Genomic DNA, 17,963 nt, shown 5'->3' on the forward strand with positions numbered 1-17,963 from the left:
TCAAAATTTCTACTCTTGAGTAGATATGCTAAATTAGGGCTGAACTGCAGCTTACCCAGCTCCTCTGTTTTAGGGGATTCTCTTACTCCCTGTTCTTTCATAAATCTCTTTTTACACAGCATTTCCCAGTACAGTGGTACCTCAGGTTACAAACTTAATTCGTTCCGGAGCTCCGTTCTTAACCCGAAACCGTTCTTAACCTGAGGCGCGCTTTCGCTAATGGGGCCTCCTGCTACCGCTGCACTGCCGGCGTGCGATTTCCGTTCTCATCCTGGGGAAAAGTTCTCAACCCGAGGTACTACTTCTGGGTTAGCGGAGTTTGTAACCCGAAGTGTTTGTAACCCAAAGCGTTTGTAACCCGAGGTACCACTGTACTGCTTTCTTATCTATGGAATGCACAAAAGTGACAATTTATGCCCAAATACCACCTGCTGACAAACTTATTAAGACGCCTTATTTGAAAGATTTATGCTTTGAAAATATAAACTGTTCCTTTCTCGTTTTGTTCAGAATTGCTGTTAACTTCCTATAATAACAATACAGCATGACAGAGTCATCGAGGCTGTTGCTTGCATTATTAACCCATATTTTAAACTTACTGAACGGAGGCCCTTAGAAACCCATTTACAAAACCTCGTTTTCATTTTCTTCCACGCACTGTGATTCACAAGTGTTGTGATTGAACTGCAATTTTAAATACATGTAACGTATGAAAATATGTTAATCGCCGAGGTGTCTAAACCAGATTAGCGAAATTGCTTTTATTCTTGCGTTTTACATCACACGGCTCAGTAATTACATTTGCCCTTAAACACACTTCCCAAATCATATATTAATTTCATGTGCCAGCTGGAAAAAAATGGCTTTATTAATCCCATGCAGAGGCTACATTTCCCTTGAAAACATATCTCCAAGCGAATGTGCAGAATTAAGAAGGAAATCTGAAAAAAGAAAACAACTCTTCAGTGGAAAAGTACCCTCCTTGCATGCAGAAGGTGCTTGGTTCAATTTCCAGCATCTCCAAGCAGGACTGGGAGAAAACCCATCTAAAATCCTGAAGAAAACAGACTACCAGGCAGTGTAATACTGAGCTAGTTCGACCAATGATCTGACTTAGCATAAGGCAGTTACTTCTGAGTAGTACCGTAAAGTAGCTATACAAATTATTGGAGTATCCTGGAGAATCACAGCACCTGCTGTGGCTGCAGAGACCAGTAACTTGTAACTGCTGCCTCCGAGTTTGATTTTGCCGCATTAGCCAAGCACCCAAGTGACCTCTCTGGGGTGGAAGCTGGGCTTTCTGTATCTCCTAGGCTGCCCAAACAACAAGACCCCATTCTTGGCCTCACTGGTGTGGTCTCAAGCAGGGGCAGAGCTACCTGCCCTGGCACCCAGAGTGGTGCAGGGGCAGGGCTAGCTGGCCCGCGGGCAGGGCTAGCCGCCCGTACGGCGAGCATCCTTAGCTGCCGCCCACCCGCGCGGCAAGTGTGGGGGCAGCTGTGAGCTGCCCGCGCGGAGAGTGTCCCTAGCTGCCTGCCACCCGCGTGATGAACGTGGGGGGCACCACTTGCTGCCCCTGTGGCAAGCTTCCCTAGCTGCCTGCTGCCCATATAGCGAGCTTCAGGAGGGGCACCACTAGTCGCCCGCAGCAGCCCACCCCCCATGCAGCGAGCAGGGTGGGTGGTGCAGCGATGTCACCCGCCATCACGGCTGACACCCGATGTGCGCCACACACCCCGCACGCGCCTTCCTCCGCCAGTGGTCTCAAGGAAACATTTGGCAGCAGCTTGGCTGCAGGAGATGCCAGAAGGAGGCATTCAAGACTCCACCCCAGTTTTGCGTAGGGCTTACTCCTTAGCCTTTTCTTCTCTTGAAGATATCCCGCAAGGCAGTGGAGGTTTAGGATCAGACTTTTTCTTCTCCTAAATGGGCTAATTCCCCAGGCTGATGTGTTCCGTCTGCCCCTCACTTCCTTCTACAGCATGTTCAGAAAACACCTTCTATTGGTCTCATACACTCCATGCACTGGTGCCTGTCTTCGCATACAGGGGAAGTCCCTAATGCGCCAAATGTTTGAGATGCATTGGCTTCTCTCACTTGGTTTAGCCAATCGACCGCAGCCATTCCTGGGGTGCGCCAGCTGTCTCATGCTGACAGCTTCTAGGAGCCACAGGTGAAAGCTAAGTGCAAGATGGGGACCAAAGGTGGGCAAACCACACGGAAGGACAACCCCTTCTGTGCTTTTCCAAGGAGAATTGGTGTTTGCCTGACCCAGAGTGATTGCCCGTCCCCTAACACCCCATACACCTCTGAGATGAGAGCTGTAGCCCAGGAAAATCTGGGGTAGGGAGTTAGAACCTTGCTAGATTTAGAGTCACATTTCTTAGGCAGAGACTAGGTAGGGGCGCGGGTGGCGCTGTGGGTTAAACCACAGAGCCTAGGACTTGCCGATCAGAAGGTTGGCAGTTCGAATCCCCGCAGCGGGGTGAGCTCCCGTTGCTCGGTCCCTGCTCCTGCCAACCTAACAGTTTGAAAGCACGTCAAAGTGCAAGTAGATAAATAGGTACCGCTCTGGTGGGAAGGTAAACGGCGTTTCTGTGTGCTGCTCTGGTTCGGACTAGAGGGCCCTTGGGGAAAGGAATTCCAGCTCTCCAAATCTTTGACTGTATCTACAGAAGGACCTTTAGATCCAGCCCAGTTTCCTTACATTTGATGCATTCCTTACAACTCTGGCTGTTTCCTGCGCAACAACAGTATGCCAAGATATCCCTGTACCAGCCCTGCCACATCTGCGCTAACCCACAGGTCATGAACTCGCACAGTCGACGTGCTCCAGTCAAATCACATTTTGCCCAGTGTCCTGTTTGCAGCCTTGGGCAGCTAATGTTTATAAACCTTGAACTACAGTTAACAAATGCTAAACAGCAAATAATGACACAACCGACAAGCCCTTCTGTGCTTTTCCAAGGAGAATGAAAAGTGGCCTGCTATTAGTTTTCAATCAGCTGCTTGGTTTGTTTTCCTTGAATAAGTGGAAGCACTATAGCAATCCAGTGATTCACCAATACTGGCTTAAAAGCTTCTCCTTATAAGTGGAACTGAATAATGAAGACGTTGAGGCCCAGTTTGAATACAACACCAATCCATCTCTCCCCCGTTTAAGCTCCAGTCTCTTGGTACATCCAGCTCCAACCTCGCTGCTTACCCATGGTCTGTTCGAGGCTAGCAAATCAGGGGTGTAAACCACAGTGGAGAGTTGGCTTCTGAAACTCCGCTTGCTTTAACTATGGTTTGTAATTACATTCCAACCCAGCACCCTAGTTTAACCCTTGTTTGTTAAGTCATTCCCGCCTAGTGCCCGGCAGAGACGGGAGGGATGAGCGGTTTGAAGATCATCCACAAGCACTGAGGCTCTCACTAGGAGTTTCTCCATCTCCTCTCCTCACGCTCTGACTGGCAATGGGCTCCTTTTCCTGCCCACCTCCTTACAGACAAGCTCTGTAAGGAGCCTTTATTTTCTTAAAGCATTTATTTGCACTCTGCACTTAGGCTCCCCAAGCAACTTGCAGAAAGAAAAACCCAACAGCAAAGCAATCCCTTCTCCCGCATTAGTCTTCCTGATAATATACCTAATAATAATAAGGCTGTACAGCCTCTTGAATTCCTGTCTGGACATGCACACATCCAACTAACATTGCAAAGTGCAGCCGTGCAACTGAATAGCCATAACAACTGCACCCTCCTGTTTGGTAGTTGTGATGCAGGAAAAGGGTGGTTTGCACCCCTCGCCACGACAGGATTCCAATCATCGCCTGTGTTGCCTGTCGCCTCTCCTGCCCACCCACAATTTTTTCTGCACATCTGACAATACAGCTGCTGCTGCTATAGCCCCAAAATGCAGTTCACTTTCACTGCCTTTAGCTGTTCTCTGGAAAGTGCTTATTACACTACTCATCGTGCTCGCTTCGGCAGCACATATACTAAAATATTACACTACTCATCAGGGCAGAAGCAGCTGCAGAGACCTCAGGAGAAAGAATTGCAATATCTTACTATCCATGTTTCCTGGGAAAGAGTAAATGACATGCTTCAATATCTACTTGAAATCTCCTCCTGCACTATGGGTAAGCAAAGTCCATTATCAAGAGAAAAATGTCACACAGCCAGCCACTGTAATGAGAAGTTCTCTGTAATCATCAAGCGACTTTGCCGAAACTCAGCTTGGTTCCAAAAAGAAAGATGTTGTTGTTGTTGTTGTTGTTGTTGTTGTTGTTGTTGTTGTTAATTTCTACCCCGTCCATCTGGCTTGGTTTCCCCAGCCACTCTGGGCGGTTTTCAACAGAACATTAAAAACAGAATAAAACTTCAAACATTAAAAACTTCCCTAAACAGGGCTGCCTTCAGATGTCTTGTCGGATAGTTGTTTATTTCCTTGACATCTGATGGGAGGGCGTTCCACAGGGTGGGTGCTACTACCGAGAAGGCCCTCTGCCTGGTTCCCAGTAACCTCGCTTCTCACAGTGAGGGAACTGCCAGAAGGCCCTCGGCACTGGACCTCAGTGTCCGGGCCAAACGATGGGGGTGGAGACGCTCCTTCAGATATACTGGGCCGAGGCTGCTTAGGGCTTTAAAGGTCAGCACCAAGAGTTTGAATTGTGCTTGAATCATTTTCTGGCAGATGGCATGGTGGGGCACTGCCATTCAAATGATGTCTGTGCACTGTGTCATGTGATTGATTATGCAGGGTGGGACTTACTTGCCTCCCTCCCCCCCTTCAAGTTGGCACCCCTGCCAAGGCAGCAAGGCAGCAGTTATGAGTTACCAGTCTCTGCGGCCACAGCAGGCGCTGTGATTCTCCAGTGGTTTGACTTCACCCCCAGAGGCACACTCCATTGTCTCTCAAGACAGATGGATGCCAACAACAGCAGCCATTAACAGTGTTCCTCCGCGATAGCTTAACCAATCAGTGTGCCCTCTCTCGTTTATATGCCACACTTTCTCCTTTAAACTCCACCCAAAGTTTGAATGGCATGATGAGGTCATAGCATGGTAAGGGTGGGAGCCTTTGTACCGTGCGACTGGCACTCTGGCAGACATCAGTTGCAGTGGCGTAGCGTGGGGGGTGCAGAGGGGGCCAGCCGCACCGGGCGCAACATTTTGGGGGGCGCGCTCACACTCGCAGCTCTCTGCCCCTACCTGGCTCACTCACTCTCTCTCACTGCAGTGCTGGCTGTGCGAATCCGATCCGAGCTGCCGGGTCGCCGCCCACTGTGGAGGGGGAGGGTGCCAGGCGTGCGCTGTGGTGCGGAGCAGAGAGAGAGCGAGGGAGGGACTATCTGGGGGAGGTACAGTGCAGCGGCCGCCCAGCGCAGCGCTGAGCGCGGGAGAGAACCACACCCGACCAGCCCAGGCAGCAGCAAGAAGAAGCTGGCAGCGGCGGCAGGGTAGGGGTTAGGGGCGCAAATTACTTGCCTTGCCCCGGGTGCTGACAACCCACGCTACGCTGCTGATCAGTTGTGAAAACGAGAACCCAGGACCTCCTCCATCCAAGCAGAGGTCTGTCATGGAGCCTTTAGCTGAGATTCCTGCATTGCAAGGGGGTTGGACTAGATGACCCTCAGGGTCCCTTCCAACTCTACAATTCTATGACTCTATGATTTTGTGAATCAAAACTCCCTACCTCCAAGCACCATGCCAGCTTGGCAGCATTTCCTCAAGCGGCACGCAGGGCAGTTCTTCCGGCGGATCTTGTCCACTATGCAGTCGTTCCGCCCGGCACATAAATAGTTATGCTGCCCTGTAAGAAAAAAAAAAGAAAGAAGATGGGGAAATGAACACTAGATGACTGAGAAGTAAAAGAAAGGGCAGGGCAGGGCAGGGCAGTTCAGAAAGCTAGGGTGAATAAAGCGCAAACCATCCAAACAAATCACTAAACTATAGCCTGGAAACAACGTTAGTCAGCTTCAATGTCAGCCTCCCTGATCTGTTTTGGAGGTGTAAACAAAATGTATAAACCGTCCTTCAGGCTAAATGATCAACAACAACTGCTTCCAAAGTAAAAGGGATTCTTCTTCTTCTTCTTCTTCTTCTTCTTCTTCTTCTTCTTCTTCTTCTTCTTCTTCTTCTTCTTCTAGCAACTAACTGGATGCTACCATCCATTCATCCGTCACTTAATCTCACATTAATTATTGTTTCTATCTTCTTGGTTGGGTAATTAAATGCCCATCGGAGGTGCTTTTATTAGCTACAGGGGAGGAGGGGGCAAGGAGGTTCAGAAGGGAACAGCCTTGTTACTGAGAGGCTAAACAGCCACGTTTCACTTGGTGTTTTCCCCTCCCCCCCCCCTGCATTGGGTCATATTAAAAAGGAACGAACCAATCTGTTCCTGTTTAACGTGACTCAACAGATGAAAAACTAGTATCTTATGGACTTTAACAATGTAAGGGTCACCATGACATTAGCACAGCGATATTATGATCAGTCAGTTGTTATTGGTGAACTGCTTCTATTATGGACGTGGACCTCGAGTGTATTTTTAAACATAGCCCTTGCTATCTAAGCTTGCACAAACTGAAAGGCAGTGAGAGAGAGAAGAAACAGGCTTCCTTTCCCCCCCTCCCCCCATTCTTTTTTAGTTACTAACTTATTAAAGCCTGCTGGGAACCAGTGTAATAATAATAATTTATTTGTTATACTTTTAATATGTAATGTTTTATTGTGTTTATATATGTTGGAAGCCACACAGAGTGGCTGAAGCAACCCAGTCAGATGGGTGGGGTATAAATAATGAAAGGATGATGATGATGATGATGATGGTGATGATGATGATGATGATGAAGAAGAATCCCGGCCCATCTGACTGGGTTGCCCCAGCTACTTTGGGTGGCTTCCAACAAAATATAGCATCAAACATTAAAAACCTCACGATACAGGGCTGTCTTCAGATGCTTTCTAAAAGTCAGGTGGTTGTTTATTTCCTTGACATCTGATGGGAGGACATTCCACAAGGCGGCTGCCACTACCGAGAAGGCCCTCTGCCTGGTTCCCTGTAACCTCACTTCTCACAGGGAGGGAATCACCGGAAGGCCCTCGGAGCTGGACTTCAGTATCAGGGCTGAACGATGGCGGTGGAGACGCTACTTCAGGTATACAGGGCCCAGGCCATTTAGGACTTTAAAGGTCAGCACTAACACTTTGAACTGTGCTCGGAAATGTACTGGGATCCAGTGAAGAACCTTTTAGGACCAGTGTTATATGGTCCTAGTGGCTGCTCCCAGTCACCAGTCTAGCTGCCGCATTCTGGATTAGCTGAAATTTCTGAGTCACCTTCAAAAAAGTGGCCCCACGAAGAGCACATTGCAGTAGTCCAAGCAGGAGATAACCAGCGCTTGTACCACTTTGGCAAGACAGTGTGCGGGCAAGTAAGGGTCTCATACTAGCCTACCCCGCAAGGGTGTTGTGGGGATTAAAGCGGGGAAAGGAATGAACAAAGCGTGCCACACAGAGCTCCCTAAATGAGGTCAGTATATAAAAGTAATAAACAGTGACTTAGTCAGAGTAGAACCATTTAAACCAACGGGATTTTAAGTAGGTCCAGACATTGCCAAATCAATGAGAGTTAGTATTGGTTAATAATGACTTAAGTCCCACTGAACATCAACAATGCTCACCTGAACAGCAGGCCAATCAGGCACACAGCCTACTTGGTCACAGTCTTGCTCCCCGCAGTATTTCTAATTAAACTATGGCAGGCTTCCTCAACCTCAGTCCTCCAGATATTTTTGGCCTACAACTCCCATGATCCCTAGCTAGCAGGACCGGTGGTCAGGGATGATGGGAATTGTAGTCTCAAAACATCTGGAGGGCCGAGGTTGAGGAAGCCTGAACTAAAGTAAATATTACTAAATTTCCAACTAGGTTTTCTCCCAGATCTACCTGGAGATGGCAGGGATTGAACCCGGGAAATTCTGCATGCCAAGCAGATGCAATGCCACTGAACCACGGCCCTTCATTACAGATGCCATTTGAGAAGGCCCAAGTTGGCTCCGCAAACATCAGGGGCACGGACTGCCCTGAAGAGGGTCAGCCACAGACTCCAAACAAATGGACTGCTCTGGGGTTTTTTATATCGCACAGTAGACCTTGACCACAGATGTCCAATCCATCTGAAGCTGTGGAACCTGGCTTTAGGAGGTTCAAAGAGCAGCAGGGGACTGTTTGCAAAAGGGCTTTCAAAGAGCCCGGTTTTGGCCTCTGTAGTCCCAGCAATTGAGGGTTCAAAGTGCAGCAGCACCATCACCTGATATCATACTGGTGTCAGATGATTTGGCCTACCAGGGTCAGGGAAATAAGGATCCATTCCACTTGCCAGAAAACGTTCCCCACGCCTGCTGTAGGCACTTATCCCTGGCAGCTTTGTAGTGCTTGGCCATTGTGATCTCTTTGTAAACAGGATAAGAGCTTCCTTACACTAATTTAGGCTGCAATCCTATACACACTGTTCCTTTGAATTCAGCAGGGCTTACTTCTGGGTAAACATGCATAGGCTTCAGCTGTCAGTTATCTGCACAAGGCGGAGGAAAAGGGAATCAAATCACGTCTGAAATAATTAGGAAACAATTTGCTGATTTGCCCAATGGAGGTAATTTGGACTCTCATTTGTTTCCCTAACTTATTAGTTCTAAACATGTGAATATCTGTATCCAGTTGAACAAGTTGAATAGATTTGGGGGGGGGGAATAATAATAAAAAGTATATTTTTAAACACATATGCAGACACACAAATCATCTCAGGTTAATATCTGTGCTTTTAGAATGCAGAAACCAGCCCTTTGACCTTTGCATTCAAATTCCAGCATGTCCCTGAAGGGTAGAATGTGTGACTAAGAGGGGGGAAATATGCAAGGCATTTGCCTGATTTCAAAATTACAGTATGATATTGAACTGCCCCAACCCATCTGCCTTAGTATGCAGCAATACTTGAGATTCTTCTGGCCATATTCTAATCGGAATACCATTTTCCTGCTATCTCTCTGCCCAGCCCACCTCACAGAGTTGTTGTGAGGATGAAATGGAGAGGAGGTGAACAAGCATGAATGTCACATTGAACTCCTTGGAGGGAAGGCAAGGAATATAAGTGTAATCATAATAAAATTAAAACAAACCTTGGTTTACTGTGATGTGTGACTGGAGACAAGGGTGCTGCTGGAATAGAATAGATCCCATTAGCAGCTGGAGCAGGTGGGACTTGGGCCACTCTAACATCTGGAGGGCCACAGCTTCCTCATCCCTGGTGCAAAATTATTTCTCCACCACCCACAGTGGGCGGGGAAATATTGGAAATGACGAGAAGCTCAAAGGAGCCTGCCTGGTTCTGCTGGTGACTGCAGCAGACAGAGCGTGGTCCAAGCTCCACTGACCGCCTCATCAGTCCTGGCACACCTGTCTGCCCACCCATGTGAAAAGGAAGCAGCCTAGTTTTGTTTATTTAAGGTATACCCAACCTTTGAAACAGGTGGTCTCCCATCCAGGTACCAACCAACAGCAAGCAACCCAACTGAGCCAGTGTCCTGGCAGCGACATTGCTGCCGCTTACCGAGACTGGGCAGAGACGGGGCAGAGGAGTTTGGGGCAGCCCCTATTTATTATACCCAGCAGAAATCCCCTTTGCACAATGAAGGAATAACTATGACCCTTCCCTATGACCACAAGATGGAGGGAGAAGAATTGCACCCACCAGGCCCAAGGATAGTTCTTTTGCATCTGTTCCAGGCCCTTCCCCGACTGAAGCCCTAGACACAGGCCCTCCTTGACCTCCTTTCCCTAACTTGCAAAGATCGGGAAAGAATTCCCATGGGTGCCACAGCAGTTCCAGAGTTGCTGGGAGCCATGGGAATTACAAATTACCATGGTTCCCACAAGTTTCCAGCACCTAAGGGAGGTGATGCTGTACTACTCAGTGAGAATCCTCCACCTTAGCGACTGAGGCAAAGGAGGCATGGGATAGGTTTAGGCTTGCTGGTGCAGTGGGGTTAAGGTGGGTGGGAGTCATCTGCTGTATAAAGAGACAAGGTCCACCCCACAAGCTCGCTATCTCAAGGAGGAAAGCATCAGATACCAACCAGAAATTATTAAGCTCCCTAAATACAGAATGGTGCTGAGGATTGGTTCCTTTCCCCCTCTTCAGTCCCACAATAAATACTAAATTGGGAAACTTCCAAGTCAAGAGCCCTGTGCTTTGCTTGCTTCCAACAGCAGCCATGTGCAAAGCTCCAAAAATAATGATTATTGTTCTACTGCAAGAAATATATTAGCACAATACATAAAGCACGCATCTGTCAAAAGTGAACCACGGCGCCTATTGTGCAGATGCAAAGGTGAGAGAAGGCAAGCAAAATGAAATAGCACCCAATACAACGTTGGCAGATAATTGGATTAACTATGGAAACAAAACTGATTAAGGGGCCGTTAATCATGGTGTGCAGGGCAGAGTTGCTTCAGAAGCAGATAAATGGGGGAGCGAGAAATTGGTTTCCAAAAGGAGAGTTGCCAGGGATGCAGACTGCACAGGAGGGTCACCTAATCCCAAAATATATTCTCATAGCATGCAAGTGGTCTGGTCAATACTGGATAGCATTGCAACCTCCCTCCAGCTGCGTTACTGCTGCATACCAAGGGGAGGGGGATGAGGCAATGCCAAGGTGGGTGCGGTGAAAACACACCAGCAGGAGGGCAGCATTGATTCCACCAGCGTGCCAACACTGCACCAACCTTACTGCCCCCTATCTCAGTATGCAGAAATGTCTCAGCTGGAGGTAGGCCAGGCGAGAGGTGCAGCACCACCTGTCTGCTACTGGGTCTGCAGGATCAAAGTCTGTCCTGGAAGACAGTCCAGAAGCTATGGAACCATAACCAGCTTGTGACACAAGTACTCGAGGAAGCATCTTCCCCAGCACCAACAAACTCAAGATGTTCTGATCAGGAGGAGATGCTCTGCTGTCCATAGCAGAAGCTAGAAGGGTGGTGGCAGGGCATTCTTGGTGGTAGCACCCTGTCTACAGAACTCCCTCCCAGGTGACATTTTCTTTCCCCCAACCACTGACATCTTCAAACAAAGGCTCAAGTTAATCCAGGCATCTGTAACATGAACTGTAGTGTTTGGGGCTCGTGGTTTTATAGTTATCTGTTGCTGCTCTTTATTCGTCTTGTTATTTTATTTGTATGGTATGGCCGGTCTAGTTTTCCACGTATGTTAACCCATTCTTAGCTCCTATATGCAGGAAGTGGAAGTATAAAAGTATCAAATAAAGTCATAGAAGCCTCTATTTTAATTCACCCGTCCGCGTATTCTGCTAAGCCACCAGGCCAGGAGATTCCACAGTGTAGCCCAGTTCAGACTGCTCATTTCCAGAAGAAGAACCAAACAGGATGGAATCCTACTGTCTCTGGAAGCCCATTGGGAAGAATGGCAGGATATAATTAGAAATGACAATGATAATGATATACTGTTTAGCTGATCCCCTCCAGTTATCCTTGGGTGCCCCCTTCCAGTCATTACTCATCTGGAGGGGGCTATTCCAGTGAGGCTTTGAATCTAGTGGATCCCAAGCCCTCATCTTCAAGCACAGACCCTGGAATGGGTGTGGGGAGGAGAGAAGTATTTCAGCCTTTGCATAATAGGAAGTAAAAATGTTTTCTTTCCAAAATATTAACAATTACCAAATGATGGGAAGAGGAAGAGGGTCTATTTCTACCTTCCAACCTTGATGGTGCAAGTCTAGCAGGGCTTCAGATCTGCCTATCTGCCTGTCAGGGCAACTTTCTCCTCCCACTGAGCCTAAAGGACTGCTCTGTAACAAAGAGTATTGCTGGCACCAAAAAGGCGAATAGATTTATTGCAGCACAAGTATCGTTCCGCTTCACCAGATCCCGGATTATGAATGTTTATGCCGCCATAAATCATTTAATCTTAAAAGTGCCAAAAGGCTCTGTGTTGTTTTTGCTGCAAACACTGCTTTGTTTCTGCTGCAAAAAAAAGTTGCTGCTTCTCTGGTAACGGGGATCCAGAACGTCTTTTCACGGGGGACGCCGGCGGTGTGGGTGGGTGGGAGAAGTTACATGGTAACAAATTTTGGCACAGCCAAGGGATCACAGGTTCACTTGGCGAAAATGAGCTCCAAGCCCAGTGCCAACATCAAAAAATCCTTCACACAGGGCAGGAGTAGCAATGCCTGCCAACTGTGTGGACCAAGGATCCAGCTGATGATTCAGAGAGCCTCCTCCAAGCTGAGACTGCCAAGTATGGAAACTGTGGTCGCCTTAATCAATACGACAAACCAGGGTAGAGAACCTCAGGTCAAGGGGCTAAATATAGCCCTCTAGGCCATGGGTAAGCAAACTAAGGCCCAAGGGCTGGATCCGACCCAATCGCCTTCTAAATCCGGCCCACGGATGGTCCAGGAATCAGTGTGTTTTACATGAGTAGAATGTGTCCTTTTATTTAAAGTGCATCTCTGGGTTATTTGTGGGGCCTGCCTGGTGTTTTTACATGAGTAGAATGTGTGTTTTTATTTAAAATTCATCTCTGAATTATTTGCATAGCTGTCAACTTTTTCCTTTTTTTAAGGGAATTTCCCTTTAAAAAAGGGAAACGTTGACAGCTATGTGCTGGTATTGTTCACCCTCCTCTGCTGTGTTCCAGCTTGTCAATAACCTTCTTAAATTGTGGTGCCCATAATTGAACACAGAATTCCAGATGTGGCGTCACAGGTTTCCCACTACTAGTCTAGAGATTCTGGACCAGTCTTCCAGAAACTGTCAGCATGTGACAGCAGCCACAACCTGGAAAATGGCTTTGACTGGCTGGCTAAAACAGGTGATGGTACCTGCTGGGTATCAAACCCTCAGTGAATTAGGAACTTCCCCTGTATGTGAAGACAGGCTCTGGCAGATTGACTGGATGAGACCAACAGTGGGTCCAATGGTCAAGGAGGTGGTTTCTGTGTGAGCTGTAGAGGGGCAGATGGGGCTCATCAACCTGGGAAGGTAGCTCTTCTAGGAGAAGGTAAACTCTGACCCTAAACCTGTGCTGCCTTGAAGGATATCTTCGAAAGAAGAAAAGGCTCAGGAGTAAACCCTACACAAATCCAGAGTGGACTCCCTAAGAAGGTTGGATGGTATCTTTCACATCTCCTTCTGGCAACTCCTAGAGCAAAGCTGGTGCCAAACATATGGCTCTGCTTTCCTTTGGACCACATCAGTGATGCCAAGAGGGGGTTCTTGTCATCTGGGCAGCCCAAGACCTCCATACGTGCTGCCTAGGATTGCACCCTGTGGAGGTCACTTCGGTGCAGCTAATGCAGCAAAGACAACACGAGATGCAGTCATCACAAGTAACGGGTCTCTACAGCCACAGCAGGCGCTGCGATTCTCCAATGGTTTGACTTCACCCCTGGAGGCCCATTCCATTTTCTCTTGATGCAGACCAAAAATATTCTTCTAGACCAGGGTAAAGGGCCACCAAAGAGTTCAAAGAGGGAATACAAATGTTACCAAGAGTGCAAACTCTTAGCAGATGGTTTCCTTTTGCTGCTCTAATTACTGGGTTGCTATGTACTGACATGGGTTGCTATCAGAGAACCTGTTTATTGTACATTCATCTTGAGTCGTTTGCACAAAGTTTATGGGAAGGCTATACAAGACTGACAAACAGCCAAACATCCTTGCTGATTTATTTGCGGGGAGTCTCTTATTTGTTTCAGAAAATGGAGTTTGTTGCGCAAGAACCCCACAACCACAACACAATTTTTCCATCCACAAAATTGTGAGGGGCTGGAAGCAGTGACTCTGAAACAGTGATTGCCACCAGGATACTACAGCTCAATTGTATCAGAGAAGCGAAACAGAAGTAACTTGGAACTGTCTGCTTTTAGTCATGTCATGCTGTTAGAGATATCTTAGTCGTATTAAACCTGCTTAGAGATGTGAGGGCATTCAGGGAGAACCGAAACTACCTGCAACATTCTTCTTTTTGAAGTCTGCAAAAACTAACTGCATTCTAAGTTGGGAAATCGTGGGGATGGTGGAGCACTTTTTCCTTGGAAATCTAACAGTGTAGTTCCTTTACAATGTGTCCAATTTTTCACTGCAGAACTGGAAATCATGTTTTTGTGTATGCAAGTTGAGGCACCAGAGCTGTTATTATTAATACACTGAATTTGCACGAGGGCAAAACCCTGTATTTCTGAAATGAGCAGCCCAATTTCTCCATTTGCAGGTGACACCCACGCGCATCTGAGCAGATACCACCTTGAAGAGGCATTTCGTGTGTGTGTGTGTGTGCGCGCGCGCAAATGGAAGATGGGGAACAGCACCTTCAGTTTTTATAGCAAACTGTATTTTTATAAAACGAAAAGCAGAGCAACCTATTGTCAGTCAAAAGGGGAAAGAATGCGGCTCAGTGGGCAGGGCTGCAGAGGATCTGTCAGGCATGCAGGAGGTCCCGGTTTCAACCCTTGCTTGGTGTCTCCAGAAAGGGCTGGGGAAATACCTTGACTGAAACCTGTTTATCTCCAATGCAATTTAAAAAATCTATGCGAAGTTGTTGAGAGTAGCCAAGAGGTGCATGGGGGCAAGGTGTCATCTGTTTCTCATTAAGATCTGCATCAGGAGAGGCTGTGGAATTCCTGAGCTGGTGCCTAGATGAGATGGGAGGATAGATGAGGAAACACCAGCCAAGATTGAATCCTGGCAGGATGGAAGCACTGTGGGTGACTTGCCATACTTGAGAAATTGGTCAACTGCCAACCCTGGATGGGGTTGCTCTCCCACTGAAGGAGCAGGTTCACAGTCTGAGGGGACTTCTGGATCAAGACCAGAAAACCTCAGTGGCTAGGAGTACCTTTTACCAGCTGTGGCTGGTGCAGCAACTATGGCTGTTCCTGGACTGGGAAACCTTGGCCACAGTAGTTTGGTTACTTCAAGACTGGATTAATGCAATGTGCTCTATGTGGGGCTTCCCTTGCACTTGATTCAGAAGCTGCAGTTTTTACAGAAGGCTGCAGCACGGTTGCCGGCATGAGTCAGAACCTGTCAGCATGTAACAACTCTGCTCAGAGATGTTTCTGCACTTGTTTCTGATGATCAGCCAAGTCTAAGGTGTTACTATTGGGACCAGTTTACCTGAAATACTGCCTCTGCTACTTCAATTTGCAGAACTGCCGCTGTTACAGATACCTCATAATACTCATCTCTGCATTTGTAAGAATCTGGTCTTTTAGTGTACAGCTTTCCACTTTGGAACTCCTTGCTGATTGACCCAAAGCAGGTGCCTTCGCTGTGTGCTTTCCAGTTCCTGCTTAAAACATTTTTGTTTAAGCAAGCCTATCCAGACCTGCAGAATGCTGGCATGCGTTTTAATCTGTTTTTAGCGTACTGTTCGTTTTCCTTAATTCCTGAATGTTTTTAATAATGCAGTTGTATTTAACCGTTTCTTACTGGCGATTTCACTCTTTCATTCTTCTGTAATCTGTTTTGAAGTTTCGTTCCAATCAAGTGGTATATAAATCTTGTGGAAAATAAAGAAATATATAAAAAATAACTCTCCTGGAAAGCCACTGGCGGTCAGAGTAGTCTGACTTAGTAAAGGTCAGTTTCCAAACTAAGGATTTCTATTTGTGCAACAGGACTTCTCTCCCCGCAAAACACATGTTGGGAGAGTGTAGTGGGAGGAGAGCAATAAAAGTGCCATTATGCAAGTTGAAATCTTTGTCCTGGCAGGAACATGACTTAGCGTTGTTTGGCATGCAACCCTATGCTACTAATTAATTTAGCCAATTACTTATGCAAACATTGCAACCCCAGTGCATGCAAACGAGATGCTTGCTCATTATCCCCTTCATCAACGCCCAGTTTCAGAATGAAAGCACTGAAGAACACAAACCAACAAAATGCTCATGGACTAGCTAGATGTGGAGCTCAGAGCCAGGGAATTGGTGGTGGAACAATGATCAGAGGGAGAAGACTGGGAAGAAGATGTGACAGGCGTTGAAGAGGCTAACAGGGTATAGTGAGCAGGAAGAGTCTGGGGCAGAATCAGAGGCAGGAAAGGAGGGGGCCAGGAGAGAGGGAGAGAGATGGGGCAGGCTGGTGAGGAAGCCAGGGAGTCCTGCTGCAACCAGCTCCCTTCCTCCCTGGTCTCCCAGGTCCAGAAGAGGTATGAAGAAGAAGGAGCAAAGGCAGGCAAGACAACAGAGCCTCAGATTGTTTGGGAAGGAACTGGGGGAGGAGGAGACTTAGGGAGCTGTGGGGAGGCAAGGACCTTCCATCCCCACAACTGCCTCATGGGGGGCAAAGTTCTACCAGGAAGAGTTGCTGTGCTCTGTAGGCCTGGCCTTGTTTCTTCAAACTTCACTGAAGCTGTGTGAGCTGTTGTTGACCTGCTCCTGTTACCTTCTCCTAACACCTGACATTAGATCATTACCACAACACAAAAGCAATCCTACACTGCAAATAATCTCTGAAATCAACGTAGGGGACAGGTAGCCCCCCAGATGTTTTTGGACTGGAGCGCCCATCATCCCTGCCCACTGGCCACGTTGGCTGAGGGGAGTCCACTGTTTGAATGAAAAGTGGCATAGAAATGCAATTAATCAATCAAATCAAATCCCTTAAAAGTTTTTTTAAGACTTCTGTTTCATATTAATAATTCCATAACAATTCCATATTAATTATTAGGCAACCATGATAATGATAAGGAATGTATAAATCTTATGACTCTTATATATAATAGTTATTACACATTCCATGAGGCAACCACAACAATGAATGACACTGCACAATACCTTCCATGGCTCTCTTGAAGAAGACTTTGCAACTTCCACAGGTAAGGACTCCATAATGGCAGCCCGAAGCTTCATCGCCGCAGATGAGGCAGATCTTCTGAGGCAACGATTCAAAAGCATACTGAGGACTCTGGCCAGCATCTGCATCTGACCTGGAGAAAGGAAACAAAAACGGGAAGCGTTAGAATAGAAATGTATCACGGATAAGGCAGGAGAAATGGCAAGTCTTACTTTGCAACGGACAGCCAACTTTGCAATGGCAGAAATTTGGACAGAAAAACATCCAAGTCCATAAACATCAAAACAGTGGTCCTTCAACAGTTGTGGGGTCACCCCTACACCAAAACTGATGAGGCATCGGCAAGTGTGTTTCTCCCAGAAACTCCAGCAGGTGCAGAATGCTGCAGCGAGGCTCCTCACGGGGTCTCTGCCATGGGAGCATATTCACCCAGTGCTTTTCCAGCTGCACTGGCTCCCGGTGGAGTACAGGGTCAGATTTAAGGTGCTGCTTTTGACCTTTAAAGCCCTTCACGGCCTAGGACCCTCGTACCTACGGGACCGCCTCTCCCGGTATACCCCACGGAGAGCCTCAAGGTCCATAAATAGCAACACCCTAGTAGTCCCGGGCCCTAAGGAAGTTAGATTAGCCTCAACCAGAGCCAGGGCCTTTTCAACACTGGCTCCGGCCTGGTGGAACGCTCTGCCTCATGAGACCAGGGTCCTGCAGGATCTGATTTCTTTCCGCAGGGCCTGTAAGACAGAGTTGTTCCACCTGGCCTTTGGTTTGGAACCAATTTGATTCCTTCCCCCTCTTTCTTTTTTCTTTTTCCTTTCTCCTCCTGTGATGAGGCTGCATTTTTATATTTTAATGTTTCAATATTTTAATGTTGTATTTTAATCTTGTTTTTAAGTTGTATTCATTCAACTTGTTTTTATTATTGCTTGTTAGCCGCCCTGAGCCAGGCCTTGGCTGGGGAGGGCAGGGTATAAATAAAAATTATTATTATTATTAAATGCAGGTCCGCCTCCATCAATTACATATAAAGTGCCGGAGGTCCGATTTTACGAACAAAAACAAAGCCCTCAAACCACCTACAGACTGTCTCCCTACAGCAGGTTGGG

The 17,963-nt window shown here is 47.3% G+C and overlaps 1 protein-coding gene across 1 annotated transcript in view; it reads right to left on the reverse strand.

Annotated features, from left to right (window-relative positions):
* The window catches only part of PGR (progesterone receptor), a 57,719-nt gene that overhangs the window by 31,957 nt on the left and 7,799 nt on the right, over window positions 1-17,963 (reverse strand). The window contains exons 2-3 of the mRNA XM_079973542.1: window positions 16,842-16,993; window positions 5,681-5,797 (exon numbers count right to left, since the gene is read on the reverse strand). Coding sequence (XP_079829668.1) covers window positions 5,681-5,797; window positions 16,842-16,993 — 269 coding nt within the window. The remainder of the gene's footprint in view (window positions 1-5,680; window positions 5,798-16,841; window positions 16,994-17,963) is intronic.

The sequence above is a fragment of the Podarcis cretensis genome (assembly GCF_951804945.1).
Source record: "Podarcis cretensis genome assembly, chromosome: 4".
NCBI classification, from domain to species: domain Eukaryota; kingdom Metazoa; phylum Chordata; class Lepidosauria; order Squamata; family Lacertidae; genus Podarcis; species Podarcis cretensis.